Raw genomic sequence first — 16,029 nt, forward strand, 5'->3', positions numbered from 1 at the left:
AACTCTTTTTTAAAAGAATCCAGAGATCATATTTAGGGGTTGAACCATTCAGAAAGGAAACACATCACAAGCTGCTATAAACACAGGCAGGAGGAGCAAGGGAACTAGCATGGACCAATGCTCATGACAAAGGCACCCCAACTCTCCTTACAGAAGAAGGTGAAGCCTGATATTACTTCTTACACATTCATCAGCATGATACAAAATTAAAAATGGGTGGAAACATAAGTATCTGAAGAAACAGTGATGTTTTTATATATTAGTTCATGCATATGCCTTTATATCAGTATTTAATGGTTTATGGACATAAAATTATATATAAACCAATGCCAGCTGAGTTCCTGTTACTTTTGGAGGAGCATGTGGAAAGTACAACAGTTGTACCATACCATGTAAACAACAAACTTAACTGGTTTCTGACATGTTACCAAATCTAACTACTATTTACAATTTCAGGGCACCTTTGCATCAATTTGGTGAGTAAAATAAAAACAAAGCACCTAAACGTGGTGGTATTCAGTAACACAAGAAAACACAGAAACCCCGCCAGCCTCTAACAATTGAGCAATTGTTTGCTAATTACTTTGCCTGGAAATTAAGTTAGTCTGAACATTCAGCCACAGAGCATTTGCCTTGTGACTGCAATCACAAGGTGGTAGATCAGAGAACAGGTTGAGGCTGGCAGGCTTCCCAGCAGCCTCATGGAAACACAGCCTCCATGCACCGCTGCCCGTCCAGCCCTGCACTGCAGGGACCCCATCCCAGATCTCCTGCAACAGGAGCTCACTTTTCCCTGAGAAAGCAGGGCAGATGAAATGGAAATGCTGTTTGAAATGTTGGATCAAATATGTCTTTGAGCACTTGTATAAAAAGTCAGTGCTTCATGCTGACTTTCACAAAATGTATGCACAGGGAGTTTTGTTGCTTTTTAAATAAAGACAACTGATACTTCTGGAAAAATCAGAGAAGGCTTTTCTTCATTGATAAAATGGAAGCAGTATACCTTAGGTTAATCACAGTCAGAGAACAAAGAAAAGCTCTTAGTTTACATAGACTGTATTACCCGGTTAGGCTCACTGTGAGAAAAAGAGTGATTTGTACCTATGGAACAGAAGAGAGGGATTAACAAGAGGAATAATGAAAAACCATTAACTCTTGAAAGACCACAAAGATAGAAATATCTATTTTTCACAGATATGCAAGGCCCAAACATGGGTAAATCTGGGAACAAAATCACAGAATCATCACAGACTGCTAGGGTTTTGAAGGGAACTCTGGAGAATATTTAGTCCAATTCTCCTGACAGAGCAGATTGGCCTAGAGTAGGTTGCACAGGATGGTGTCCAGGCAGGTTTTGAATGTCTCTAGAGATCAAAATGCCACCACTTCTCTGGACAGAGCCTGTTCAAGTGCTCTGTTACCTTTGCAGTCCAGAAGTTTTTCCCTATATTTTGTTGAACCTCCTCTGTTACAGACTGTGACCACTGCCCCTTGTCCTGTCACTGGACACCACTGAAAAGGAGTCCTCCTGATACCAGCCTTTGAGGTATTTTTAAGCATGGATAAGATTCCTCTTTAGTCCCTCTCTTCTCCACATTGAACAGACCCAGCTCCCTCAGCCTTTCCTCTTATGGTAGGTGGCCCAGTCTCCTAATCACCTGAGTGGCTCTGCACAGGAGTCTCTCTGGTAGTTCCTTGTCCTTCATGAACTGGTGAGCCCAGAACTGGACACAGATGGGGCATCATCATCACGGCAGAGTAGAGGGGGAGGAACCCCTCCCTTGACCCTGGTCTTCTTGATGCACCCCAGGATGCCATTCCTTCTTGACCACAAGAGCACATTTCTGGCTCATGGTCATCCTGCTGTCCACTAGAACTCCCAGAGTTTTTCCACAGAGCTTCTTTCCAGCAGATCAGCCCCTAACCTATACTGCTACGTGGGGTTATTTCTCCCTAGATGCAGTACCCTACATTTGGTATTTCATATGGCTTCTCTCTGGTCAATTGTCCAGCCTGTCCAGGTCATACTGGATGGCAGCACATCCTTCTGGTGTGTCAGCTGTTTTGTGTCACCAGCAAACTTGCTGAGGGTACACTCAATGCATTCATTTACATCTTTGATTAATCCATTGAACAGGACCGGACTCTGTACTGACCCCTGAGGAATAGAGGTCCATGATAAAATTTACAGACATTAAAAAAAGCAAACCAAGCCAAACCAAACAAAACCAAACAAAAAACTGAAAAATGAACACAGAGATAGAGGATCTGCACACAGTTACCCAGAGGTACAGAACTCTGGAAGTTTTAAGGAAACAGTTCTTCCCATTAGGGGAGGTCTCAGGTCATCTCAGATACAGAATCCCATCACTCATGAATCTCATGCATTGTTACTGAATATACCTTCAGGTGTGGCTCCAAGCTTTCTGCAAATACAGATGTGGTTTCAGAAAAAGAAAAATAATAACCTCAAACCAAGCATGTGATTCAACTGAACTGATTTCAATACTTTAGGAATGTAGGTGACAGGTTTTCCTACTGAGATCTGCCCTTGGGGGATGTGTGTGCATGTTGCTCTCAACTGATGCAATGATTCTGCAGGATCCTGCTCATCAGGAGCTGAGCAGGTTTCTGGTAGCAGTTCTTGCAGTTCTAGCTGCTACAATTGATGAAGAGAGTTTGGTGAGCCACCTTGCAGAGAGTGTTGGCCTGGACAGCTACGTACTCACTGACTGATAAACAGAGCTAGGGCCACTGTGTTCTTATCAGCTGCTCAGCAGATCACCCATTCACTATTTTATCACTGTTGAAAAGACACCTCCATGGAGGAAGTAACACACCCATTCAATTATCCAGTCAGTAGGGGCTGAACATGCTAGTCTGGCCTAATCCAAGCCCAGGGCGCAACCATTTGGGATGTCTCATCAATTTAGCCTCAAACACACCCGGAGCACATGCCCAGGAAAGAAAGAAAGTCAACTTTTCCCCACTCCCAGCCACCACAGCACTGGCTTGTGATACCATGATACCAAAGCCATAGAGATGCCCGGCACTTCCTTACCAGGTGGCACAGTATCTGTGTTTTGCACTTTTGATTGCTTGGTTTCCTGTTTTGTTCCTGCATGGACAATCCTGTTCCTCTTTTAGCAAGTTGGTGTGATTTTTTATTCCAGCACAGGAAAAGAAAAAGAAGACTGTTCACATGAAAAGAAAGCAGGGAGGATACATGGGAGGCAAAGGGCCATGCAAGCTAACAGAGATATGAAATTTAAACCCTGTAAAAGAACAAGAACAGGGCTGTTTACCTTTTAACCTGGTTGAAGCAATACTGCCAGAAAAAGAAAAAAAAAAGCCCAAAGAGAAGGCCAGCCTTCTCTCAGATGTACAAACACAGCTGCTAATCATCTGCACAGCCTCTGGCAGGCATTCTCACTGTTTGGGGGCTTCTTCCTCTCCCACTCCTCAGCTGTGTGTTAGTTTAGATTAAAAATGTGGTGGTAAAGGTGATTCTCTGCCTTTCTGGTTTACAGAGCACCTAATAAAAATGGGACTATAATGTTTGTAGAAATATCTGGAAATACTGCAACTGAAATAACACTTTGTAATAGTTTCTGATGGGTGTCCTGGAACCACAAGTTTGCCTTTGGAATGCTCTAGTCTGTTATGAGGGAAATACGATCAAACCTTGTAACTGAATCAGAAAACACAGATCAAGTTCTTCCTGTGACTAGTGAGCAGCTAACAGCAAAACAGCAGCAGTATTTATTCTTAACATTTGCACAAGGCATTATTTAAACATTTATGTTTCTTTCAACTACAGGTATTACCACACATCTTCAAAAACCAATGCAATTTTGTACCACAGCCGATATTTTCAGTATCTATGTCCTACTCCAAAAAAAACCCAAAACAAACCCTGCTGTCAGCTAGTGCTTCATGCCTCAATGCAGAAAGCAAACTGCAATAGTGGTAAATATGGTTGAGCAGCAGGAATTTTAAGAGGGCTATTATGAAGAACTTGAATCCATAATTCTTGCACAGATGTGCTATTGTGTTAAAGACTGTAGTATGCTGCGGTATACACATATCTAGCAACACCAGGAACCTGAAATCCAACAGTGAACTGTGCAGAGAGCTCTTGGAAAGTCCTATTCAGCTTTCTTCTGTAGCTTATTACCAGCTTCATTAAGGTAAGACAGTTCAAGTGCCCACTGTTAATTGCTGTCTGTCCCAATGCCCTTCACACTTTTTTCAGGAAGTTGTAGCAGGAAAAGCTAAGGCTTAACTAGTACACTGTTTGAAGAAACACTAAGATTAAAATAACACTGATTTGAAGAGAGAATTGTTAGAGATTAATGGGGATGTTCTCAAACAGCAGCTTTATCAAATAATTAGTGAAATTTCAGGTAAGTGTAAGGACACCTAATACATAGGATATAATCAGACATAAAATTTCATGTGCAAACCAAACCTAGATTACATTCCAGTAGGCCCACCTGGAAACAGACAAGGAATCCAACCTGTTAAGTTCACTCTGGGTAGAAGGGGGGTGGGCCACTTCATTGGTAACTTGATCCATTAACTGATTAGTTTAGATATATTAAGACACCTCAGAAGCAGCCACCTTCTCTTATGTTCACAGGGAACACGACTGTGCTTCATTTCTTTTTTTGGTCAAGCAGAAACATTATCTTACATTACCAGAACCAGCAGGATATGCTCAATTCCATCGTTAATAGCCAGAAATTGCAGTTAATCTCTAACACATAAAAAATGATGAATTGGCATCAAGCTCAGAAGGATTTTTTCATCAAGGAGATTCACTAAAGAGAATATACTGCATAACATGTTCAGAAGCTTGATGCTTTTGTCTCCTTAAGTTTTTTAAGCAGATATTGCCATTTACCTACGGATGCCTCAGAATGGTGTTTGCTGAGTGCCCTTATGCAGACCACCAGTTAAACATAAAATATAACAAAACTTCACTGATCTCGTTTACTTCCCTTTAAGGTTTCGACAGAGTGACATGACAAGTATTTTGTCCCTGTAGTCCTTCAAAATATTTTTAAAATTACTGCCCTGCATGGATTGTGTAGGGGATTATAAAAGATTATTAATTCCACTCTTAATGTTCAGAAATTAATATTAACAAAGACAAAACCAATGCACATTAAAAAACAAAACCCACAAAATTCTATTTTAGTTAGCAGTTATTGATAGGATGGGAAAATTACTGTTTTTATAGGGAAAAGAGATTGCTTCTTAAGTGACATTTAAGTTAATTTCTCACTGGAGTATAAAAAAGCAGCACCTCATGTGTAAGTGAAGTAATTTCATTTCATGGAGTACTTGTCTTCAGAAACTCATGACCAACTTCTGGTAAGTACAGTCACTGACAAGACTGTTACTCCCACAAGATCTTTAGGACAAGCAGCCTAAGAAGCACCAGCACATATAAATCAAATGCAAAATGTTTTTTCTTTCCAAATTCAAATGAAACAGTTCATACAACACAGATGAATGCAAACATTGACTGCAATGACCTGCAAACACTGTACGGAGCTGCCATGTACCATGCATGTAACATAGCACCCAGGTACCAGATTTAGATATTCATGAGTATAAGACCTCCTTAGCAACAAAAGTAGCTGTGCTTTACATGGGGCCTTAACAAGGTACTCTAGATAGTAGATTTTACTGATAATATATGTTCAAAAATAATACATCTTGTAATAAATGCAACTTCAGCTATCAACACAAATATAAAACCAAAGTAAACCTGTAAAAAAACCTGTAACACACAGTAACACAGTTTTCATTACCAATAGCTTTTCTGGGAACAACTCAGGAGCTTTCTGTGCTAGTGTGTATAATACACATTTGCTTTATGATCAGAACAGAACAATTTTGAAGAGATGAAGCTTTCCACAACAAGATATATACCATTACAGAATCACATGCTACTTTACACTAGCACTCCTGAAGGGAAAATAAAAACCGATGTACAGAAGACAGGGCCACTTGTGCAGTGGAATCACAAAACTAGATTTCACGTAATTCTTGAAATGTAACAGGCTTTTAACTTCTACCAATGTTCCTAACTGCAACTTACACAACATGTTAATGTTTACAGTGTCACTTTAGACTATGCAGGGTGAAGCTGTTACTTAAGAAAACTGGGTAAACACTGAGCTATTTGCATGACCTGACTTACCCTGTTCTGCTTTTTGATTATGCTGCTCAGAAGAGAGGATGTTCAGCCAGAACAGTCAGCAAGTTCAGTGCATAGAAATAGCTCTTTTATCACATTGTACTTCAAAAAGAGCTATCGGCTGATGCCTCTTTCATGTGGCTACATTCTTTTTCACATGCATATGCTTTGGAAAGCAAATTTCACTTCCCATCTATTCCTACAAGATACTTTTTTTTCCTAGCAACTTTTATTTAGCCTTTGCAACTCAAGATCTTTCCCTAGTGCTACGTTTTTTTGCAGCAGTTGAAGCAGGCTTGATGCAAGTCTCACCATGCACTTGATATTGTCTTGTTGTTCTATACAGAAAACCAGTAACATCTTAAGTGCTACTAAGCCACTGTAATGCCAGCTTCCAGGATCCAAGTGTCCAGAGACAGGTACCTGTCCACCCTCAGTTCTGAGGGGGCAAGAATGAAAAGCAGCTATGACATAAGGATCTCATGGAGCCACTGCCATGGCAGCATTCTGTATCCTGCCTCACATTTTGAATGTACAGACCATTGCCACTTCCTTCCAAACATAAGCCATTAACAGGACCACCAGTTGAGCTCCATATTGATTTCATCCATGGCTTCCATGGCTGTTATGTTCTCCATAACAGGCTTAGCAAGTCAGCTTAATAGATGAATTCTAACTGGTGTTTCTGGTCTGTAGCTTGTTAAACAGCCACTTGGAATAAGAGGCTCTTCCATTTGTAGAAAAACCTTGTATGGAGATTCTGGTTGAAAGAATTCATCCACAAGCAGCATGTGGACAGAGTCACAACCAAACAGTATTTAACTTGGGTTCCTCATTTTGTTTTTCTTGCAAAAAGTATAGATGAAATGCAAACTTGTTTAACTACAAAGAAATTCAGCTTCTATATCTTGTACTACAAACATTCCCTTGCATGCGTGGCCATCACGCTCAGAGACACTGTGCATAAAAACCCATGGGTCCATAACCTCTGAACTGGTGCTAGTTAAGCTGCAGAAGTAGCCTCTTTTCTCTCCAGACCAAATACAAAAAGGGTCAAGTCAGCACCCAAAAAACAAGACCAGTCTTCCCCCCAGCAGTTTCAGACATTACCAATGCATCCCCCTTTGCAGAACTACTGGTACTCAAACCTAAAAAACATGCAATAGCTAGTTACGTTTCAGCAGCAGAGGCAGCTGCAAAGTTCTTTCAGGAGAGCACACTGAAACTCACCTTACTGCAATCAGCTAAAGAGCATTCAAGGATTGAGTGGCCCAACTCCACTAGCCATAAAGAACTGCTTTCTTTTTCTTTCCCCACTACCTTCCCCAGCCAAAGCTGTTGTAGGGAGAATATTAAGGATACTTTGCATAAGTCAAGAACCCATCTTTCTCTTGGAGCAGCCTTGATGCTCTGACAGAGTACTTTGAAGGAGACAACTGCTCTAATGACAGAAGTGTAGTACCACTCTGAGGTGCTGGAAGAAAACACTGATGGTGTTTAAAGCTAAGTGGATATCAGCTGTGCATGCAGCATGTGAAAACATCTTTGTTATGAAGTACTAAGAACCAGAGATCTCTGGGTCACAGAATTAAGCCCAAATTCACATTAGAGATATTGCGGGGAAGAAATAGTTTCAAAGAATAAGGGTCATATTTTGATATTTTTGTATTTTAAATAAGTCACAAATACTACACTTGATTTTGTATCAGCTGTTAGCCACTCCCAGATAGGGTTTCATTTTAGTAACTGTGAGAAGAGGCATGGGCATAAGTTGCAGTTGATAAGATTTAGGATGCCTATTGGATATAAGTTGAGTGAAAAATACCAGACAAAAAAAGCCAGGTCACCTATACACACATCTGAACAGAATTTACATGTTTATTTAAAAAGTAAAACCTTCAGCACATTACAATTTAAAAAAAAAGAAAAAAGAAGAATCTATTAGATTAAGCAGTCAAAAGCCAGCAATATTACAAGCTGTTTACATACCAACATTTACATTATTTAAAACAAGTGGCATGTGACCAATATGTAAAACATACTTCAAAAGTTTAAAAAAAAAAATCAAGTTGACTTTTGAAGGACTGAAGTCTACCACATGTGTGAACATGGGTTTGGTCAGTTTAAATCCCCTCTTCCACTGAAATACTCAGTCTTCAAACTATACAAGTGGATAGCTAGCAGCTGTTGCTATTCCACAGTGGTTCTTCCTGTCCTTGGCCATGTAGATATATCCTTTGTCACCCCACTTCTCACCCCAGCTGAAAATAGAAGTAAAGGGTTTGTTTTCATGTTTAAAAGACACTTTTTTTTCCCCATCCAGCAAGTGTTTTCAATTTAAACTGCTGCCTTTCACACTTGTTGATCAAAATAAAAATAGCTGGGGTTTTTTTCTGGTAGTTGCCTTTTTTAAATGCTTTTCTGCAATTAAATTGCACATTACAGAAGAGGCACACCAAGCTCATAGAAATAAAGAGTGTAGCAATTCTCACACCAGGTGGAGACCTTGGTGTGCAGTCCTGGATTACAGGTGCCTGGGGCTCAGACACTGCAACTTACTTCAAGGGAAGACCAAGACTGCCAGCAGCATTTGAGGGTGGTGCCCCAGTACTGATGAGAATGAGGCAAGCTCATGTGATGTGCCTTTTGGCATTAGTTTATTTCTTTCTATACAAACTAGCAGGTAATTCCATCTTTGAAGTTCAAGTGTTACCCTATTTTACATAAGTGGTGCTCTGCTTTCCAGAAAAAAATCCATTACCCTCCCCAGACCTCATTTTCTTCCACTCCACCATTTCAACATTTACTAGCTTCATGGGCTGCTGTATTAATACTCAACTCCCTTGAATTAACTAAAAAAGCAGAAGGATGACCCTGCTACTTCAGGACTATTTTATTAGGCTGCCAGCAGCATGAGTCAGATTTAACTTGTCATACAATACACCCTTGACAACACTGTCCAGATTTTCTACATGCAAATTGTAATTATTCTTGTCTTCCAACTCCATACTGCAAATGATGAACTACCTTCCTTTCTCCCCTACCCTCTTAAAGGGCTTAAGGCACAGAGAGTGCTTACCTGTTCTTAACAATCCAGTATTTCTTCCCATCTACATCATCCCCTTCATAGCCATAGCCTACAACCAGAACACCATGGTCCAGGTCTTCACTGCTGCAGTCTGGTTCATAGTAGATACCTGCCGAGGTATAAATTCACATGTGAACAAGTTCATCCGCAGGAAGCCCTTCTACCTCACCAGAAGCTTTTTGTATTTTAAATGTAATGTTGCACAGCTTCTTGGGAGTCACGGAAAGGTGTACTGAGTTAGGTGTACTGTGGCAGAAACTGAAGGACAATACATACATATGCAAGGACTCCTGATTACGCCCTAAGTCACAAGATCATAGCTGTGGGTTTGGCTTTGTGGTTTTTTTGCTTGTGGGTTTTTTGTTTGGTTTGGGTTTTTTTTATTTGTTTTTTGTGAGAGGTGGGTTGTTTGGTTTGATTTGTTTTTTCACTTCTTAAGAAGAGGGGTAATGAATGCTGAGTACTTGAGTTTTCTGCATGCAAGTTGCTAGCAAGTCCCCACCTGACTGATAGAACTGGAATGAAGAATGGCCTGCATCAATAGCAACAGACACTGGACCCACAGCTGCCACTGCTTTCATGAGAGCTCTTTCATGTCCTTGAGGGATGTCAACAAAGCCAGTGTCATTAGCAGCATTGTACTCTGCCTTGTAGCGACAGTCTTCATCATCCTAAACAGAGAAAGGAGTAGTTATAACTTAACACAGGTGAGCACGGGAACTACCAGACATTCTGTGACTTTGCTGCCTCAAAAATAAGGGAGAGAAAATGATCCACTTCCTTCAACAGTGCTTTCAAAAGAGAAGAGCAGAAGGAGAACATAAAAGCTAATTTTGAGTTTCTAAGATACAGAAAAAGCAAAGGACAGTGGGGCCCAAAAGAAAAGCTTTACTGGTATGTAAAGGAGTATCACATCCTGGAAATCTGCCTTCTTTGGTGGCCAGGACAACTCTGTCCAGAATGCATTAATGGGCAATGGAAGAGAACCAAGTATTCCATTAATTACAAAGCAATCCAGAAATTGCTCATTGAGCAAGAACTTAAAACCCACAATTTTAGTCTGTCAGTTTGAAAACCTGAACAGAATTATTTGGAAGTTAAGCCTCTTGTGTATTACCTTACACACAACATTTACATATTTTGTTAAAGCCTGCACTGTTCCGAACTGTAGATGCCATAGGCATTAAACTCAGGAGAGCAGCCTAGTTTAGAAGTTGGGCCATGTGAAACAGAAACAGGTTTAAGTAAACACATCCCTCACAGCCCACACATGACCTGTGCAGTATGATTAGTACTCAGGTATCTCCCCCCCAACTAAAGGTACACAGAGTACACCTCAATTGCTTACTTTTTGTACTCTGCAAATTAGGTACTTCCTATAACCCACTAAGATAACTGGAAAAACAAAGAATAAGAAAAAAATTAAGACTGCAAGGATGCAGACGAACAAGAACAGAAATCTAGAGGCTTCTACGTTGCTCACAACAAATTACATTGCTATAAATAAGCTGCAAGGGAGAATACTCCATGGCGAACAGAACTCAAACTGGTGAAAAGCCCAAACCATGGTCTTTCAAATGATACTACAAATTATTACTGCTCTTTTGTCCTCTCACCATTGTTTAGCTTTTGGTACATCATTTAGAGTTATTCTAGAAGTCTGCCCATTACCTACATTTATGCATATTTAGTGCAAAAGTAGAACTTAAGGCACCGCCAACAACTATTTTAAAAAACAAATTAACACCAACTGCAGGAATTTGCTGGTCTATGGGTAGCAATGCTGTAACAGCTCAGTTACAGGAAGCTGAATTGCACCCCTACAATTAAGTAGCACTGTTGACAAGGGCTGGGTCCTGGTTTGGTGTGCTAACCAAGTTAAGGCATGACATTTGATAAGAAGGTAGCAATGAGGGGGAGGAATAAAAATATTTGCTCTAGTTTTTCCAGCTGGCCTGGTGAGATTTTGACCTCAAAGACCAGTATGTGATTCCTACTGGGACTTGCAGTCAATCTAGTTTTCTTAGGAAAGACGCAACAGGAATAATAGATGTGTTATTACTTAAAACATTTTCCTTTCTAGGTATGAGTTTCCCAACACATAGTTTGTCTATGCAAAAGATGAGACCTGCAATACAAGTTCAGCTATTACACATACCTTTGCAGTATACGGATAGGATTCCTCTGAATCAATTCCCCCATTATCCTGCACATACTGGAAAGCCTGGTCCATGAGACCACCATTGCAGCCTTGATTTCCTTCAGGTCGAGAGCAGTCTACCAGATTCTGTTCACTCAGCGAAACAAGTTTGCCCGTTTTTCTGAAGTGCTGCCCTTCAAGAGCTCCAGTTGTGCTGAAAGCCCAGCAAGAACCACACTGACCCTGAAGCAAAAAACAAAATCACAAGTTACAAATGCAGATAGAATGTGCAATTATAGTTCCCTAACCACTGATCTAAATATGAAAAACTAAGTCATAAGACCAGCTTCAGTTTTACGCTCCTAGCATCTGAGTGAAGATGCTACAGCCTTCTCAATTCTTAAACCATTTAGTACAAAACTTCTAAAAAAAATCCTACCCTAAAGGGGGTAAAGAAATACTATCAAAATAACACATAATTTGCTAAACTTGCACTGGTCTTCATTAAATAAGTCCATAGAATTTTTCCCCTATAGAAGTATAGCATTCAGGAAGCTGGACCTGTAACTGCTCAGAAATCTACCATCAGATGGTACCTGGTCTTTAACTGGAGTTACATATCCCTTGTCCCTCCAGTCTACTGATCGTGGTGCTTCCAGGAAGCTAGGCTCAAGGAACTGTGATCCTCTGTACCTCCTTTCGGACTTCTTGTGTGCATAGCCATTCATCAGCTGTCTGAACTCTTCAGTTGTCTGAAGAAAATTCAAAACATGCAATCACCATTTATCACACAACACAAGTTTAGGAACTATTTCATGCCTCTATACATACCATGTCACCAAACTGATTCATTCCCAACTTGTAGCTGTGTTTTCCTAGAGTGTGATCCAGATTATGAAGTTCAATCATTTTCAGATTCTTCTCCCACACCACTCTCCTCCAGCTTTCCTCTCTCTAAGGGGCCAGAAAACAATATACTTCAAGTAGACCGTTCTAACAAAGCTCACTTGCATGATAACATGCTTTGTTATGACTTGCACAATTGGGAAAACGTAGACAACTGGAACGGCAAGTCTGAATGCGATTTAAATGAGTCTTTTTGCCATCCTCGTACCAAAGGCAAGAGTACAGGACGGGTGTCCTCTGAGCAGATGCACAGAGGACAGGGACCCAGGAAGATGGGGATTATCCCTCCCCACCGCAGACCATAGTCAGCCTTAAAACAAAGCAGACGTGACTCAGCTGGCAGGGCCCGTGTTTGCTGCGCCCAGCGCGTATCCGAGGGCACTCTCACCTCATGGTACTTCTTGCTGTGCCACGACTTCCACAGCTGCCAGTGGTCGTCCAGATCAGGGTCTGAACGGGGAGCGCCGAAGGTCAGTCCAAGGCAGAGGCAGAGCGTGATCAGACAGGGATTCATGCTGGCAGATCTGCCGGGAGGGAGGCAGAGCGGTCAGGCGCAGCAAGGCCTGTGATCCACAGCCCCGAGCAGGGAGGGGGACGCCAGACCCAAACCGGGCCTTGCTGGCTGGTAAACAGCGCGTCTCCCCCGCTCCCTCAGAGTCGATCACAGGACAGAAACGCAAACCGCTCAGCCCGGCACACCCTCCTCCGAGGCGCCTGCCCGCCCCCACCCTCGCCGAGATTTTCCTTGAGTCCTTAGGAGCTGACCCGGCCTCCGCCCGTCCCCATCCAGGGAATGGGGCCTTCGACCGCGACTTGTAAACAAGTTCGGGCGGCGGGGCCAGGACGCGAGGCGAGTGGCCAGCAGCCTCCCGGGGGAGAGGAATGGCGGCCTCTTCTCTGCGGGAGCCGCCCCGACAGAGGACAAGGAGGTCTGAGGCCCGCGGGTGTGCTAACCCGCTCCCTCCCGCAGCCCCCACCCTACACCGCTCACCTCCCCCAACACCGACCTCCGTTTTCCCGACTCCCCGGCCACAGGATACTCGTCCTCTGCGGCCCTTCTTATACCCGCCACGGCCGTGCCCGCCCCGCCGCGCTCATTGGCGGCCGCTCCAGGCCTCGCCCCACCGCACCGCACCGCCCGCCAGAGCCGGGGCTGCTGAGGGAGGAGAGGGGAGGAGGGGATTGCACCGGCGCAGGGTAGCACGCAGGGGCGTGAGCCGCCGCGGTCACCTGAGGGGAGGCGGCCCCCGACCCCGACCCCCACCCCCACCCCCACCTCTCCAGGCGATAAAATAGAAGCAGCTCCGATTTGGGGCGGGAGGCGTTTTGGGGCCGCCCTGGGGGCATCCCGCACCGCCCGAGCCGTTATGTTGGGCAATGTTTGTCTAAATATTTAGTATGGGTGCCGTCAGGCTGGAGATAGTGGCAGTCACGCTGGAATTTAACCGAGGGAGGACTTGAAAGTGGGCAACTGGCAGACTAAAGAAAAACAAAATCTGGAGGCAAAAGGGGAAAAAAGAAAAAAAAGAAAAAAAAAAAAAAAAAGGCGAGGTGTTTTCAGTTGCAGGCGCAGCCCTGTCCCCACCTTCTGGCTCTGATGATGGTGGCTCTGGCTCGGGTGGGACGGTGGGGTCGGTGTGGCGTCTCCCATCCTGTGCTGAGGGTCCCCAGCCCAAGGTGCCCAGAGGCCAAGCAGGGGGTGTCCGTGCCTCGACCCCTGTGCCTCTCAGAAGGCTGGCTCGCAGACCGTGTCCAAGCCAGCCACTAACCGGGAGAGCTGCTGCCACTGCAAACAGACCGCTGGTTTTGTTCCACAGGGCAGGTGGGGCAACTTCCCTGACACTGGAACTGGGAAGGCATGAGGGAGTATCTCCCGCTGGGAAGGGTCCCGGTAGTATGGTGGGTGCATCAGTACAAGAAATATTTTCAAGATAGTACTCCTTAATTTTAATAATTTAATATCTGAAAATGGATTTTTCATGTCTCTGGGCCTGAGGCTGACCAAAGTCAAGTGTTTTACCATAAACACGGTAAAAAAACGTAAAGTGTTTTTTAAGCATAGCATCTGATGATATCTACTAGAAACACGGTTCGTGACAACCAAACTTGCAGCACAGGTAAGACGTGAAAAGATTTACATGTGGGCTTGGTCAACATCTAACCAGGAGTAGACAGACTTTTGTTTTTAACAGACAACTTGCCTCTAGTAGTAGAATAATTGCATGAGTTATGTGAGGTTTCCCCTTAAACTTGTAAAGCCAGCATTGCTGATGGTCTTAGCTTGCAAACTGGAAAGCACATATATAGAGTAAAAAAACAAGGTTTCTACACTGTTGTGCAACAGTAAAAAGGAGGAAATCATATGATACATGATGCTCCCTTTTTTTTAATCTCCTGAGACACACAATGTCATTAAAATGAGCAATAGATGTTTCCCATTATTATCCCAGTAATCAAGAAGTCCCACAGAACCAAAAACATGAAGAGAAGTTGGAGAAGTTGTCTTTTCAAGTAGCCATGCACATCTCCTGCTCCTGAATTGGTATACTAACTGCACCCAAAAAATGTGTAAATACACCCAACAGTGGTGCTCCTTGATCAGTCAGTAATCATAAGTAAGCCTTGTGAAACCTCTGAAGAAAGATGTTTTAAAGCTAAACTACTTAAGTTAAAGCTTGCATGTGAATACTCAGGACTAACCTGTCAGGATGGTTCATACATGTGTAGCCACTACACTTTAAACAGGAACATAAAAACATGGATATAACTTCTTCAAAACAGGACTGCAGCAAATACACACTGTATGCATTAGTATTTTTAGGAATTACTTGCTCATCGTTTTAATATTTACTTGCTTTGTAAGGCTGTTATCGCATTCCCCGTGGTAGATGAAATTTCTGAAAGTTCTTGTTAGCCTTGAAATTGTTACATGGCTAGTACCTGGCTGACAATACAGACATCATGGAAACAGTTTCTGAAAGAAAAAAAGAGTGTGACATACACTGCAACAAGCAACCAAGCAACACTGCACACTTGCACAAATTCGAGCAACTGTGTGTGTAGGTTTGAAAAAATTAAGCTAGATATTCTTGTACTTTCTGCTCAGCTATTTGTATTTCCAGTTTTCAAATAACTGTTCCAAGACCAGTCATTTCTAAGGAAAATGACACATTTCCCTTTTTGTAAAGGAAAATGAGAATGCATGCACTAAGACTATGTGCTTGTATCGCTACAGCCTTAAACTTTTAATAAGCAAACCAATTCACATGTAAAGACTTAACAACAATTAGATGAACTTCATATATTTTGACTAACCCATAGTTGGGAGTTTCTGTCTCTTTGGTTGGTTGAGTTTAGTGGGGGATTCTTGGGTTTTTGTTTGTTTTTTTGTTTGTTGGGTTTGTTTATTTGTTTGTGGTTTTTTGCTTGGGTTTTTTGTTTGTTTGTTTGGTTTGGTTTTGGTTTGGTTTTTGGTTTGGCTTTTTTTTGGTTGGTAAGTTTGGTAGGTTTTTTGTTGTTGTTTGCTTGTTTGTTTGTTTTCTTTTTTTCAAAATGTGTGGGATTTGGGAAGTTTTTATATAACAGCTTTTCACCAACATTTTCCGTGGAATGGATTTTCTCAGTCCTGTATATATTATCTTTGTTTTTGCAATTTGATCTGATATCAACGGAGTACTGAAAGGC

The 16,029-nt window shown here is 42.3% G+C and overlaps 1 protein-coding gene across 1 annotated transcript; it reads right to left on the reverse strand.

Annotated features, from left to right (window-relative positions):
* Positions 1 to 8,270: 8,270 nt before the first annotated feature.
* On the reverse strand, positions 8,271 to 13,375 carry CTSL (cathepsin L). Its single transcript, XM_030467274.1, has 8 exons — positions 13,337 to 13,375; positions 12,734 to 12,869; positions 12,271 to 12,393; positions 12,036 to 12,191; positions 11,458 to 11,682; positions 9,802 to 9,970; positions 9,291 to 9,408; positions 8,271 to 8,472 (listed from the first exon to the last, which is right to left on the reverse strand). The coding sequence occupies exons 2-8, from the start codon at positions 12,857 to 12,859 to the stop codon at positions 8,373 to 8,375; spliced, it is 1,017 nt and encodes a 338-aa protein (XP_030323134.1). The 5' UTR covers positions 12,860 to 12,869; positions 13,337 to 13,375; the 3' UTR covers positions 8,271 to 8,372.
* Between the last annotated feature and the right edge of the window lie 2,654 nt (positions 13,376 to 16,029).

This window comes from Calypte anna, chromosome Z (genome assembly GCF_003957555.1).
Source record: "Calypte anna isolate BGI_N300 chromosome Z, bCalAnn1_v1.p, whole genome shotgun sequence".
Lineage (NCBI taxonomy): Eukaryota > Metazoa > Chordata > Aves > Apodiformes > Trochilidae > Calypte > Calypte anna.

Bases quoted from the DNA above. Each gene is read 5' to 3' on its own strand.
- CTSL (XM_030467274.1), bottom strand. From the start codon at position 12,859: ATGAATCCCTGTCTGATCACGCTCTGCCTCTGCCTTGGACTGACCTTC. The intron at 12,394-12,733 runs GTGAGAGTGCCC...CTGGCCCCTTAG, and splicing joins ACAGCAAGAAGTACCATGAG to AGAGAGGAAAGCTGGAGGAG. The intron at 11,683-12,035 runs GTACCATCTGAT...TTTTTGCTTCAG, and splicing joins TAACTCCAGTTAAAGACCAG to GGTCAGTGTGGTTCTTGCTG.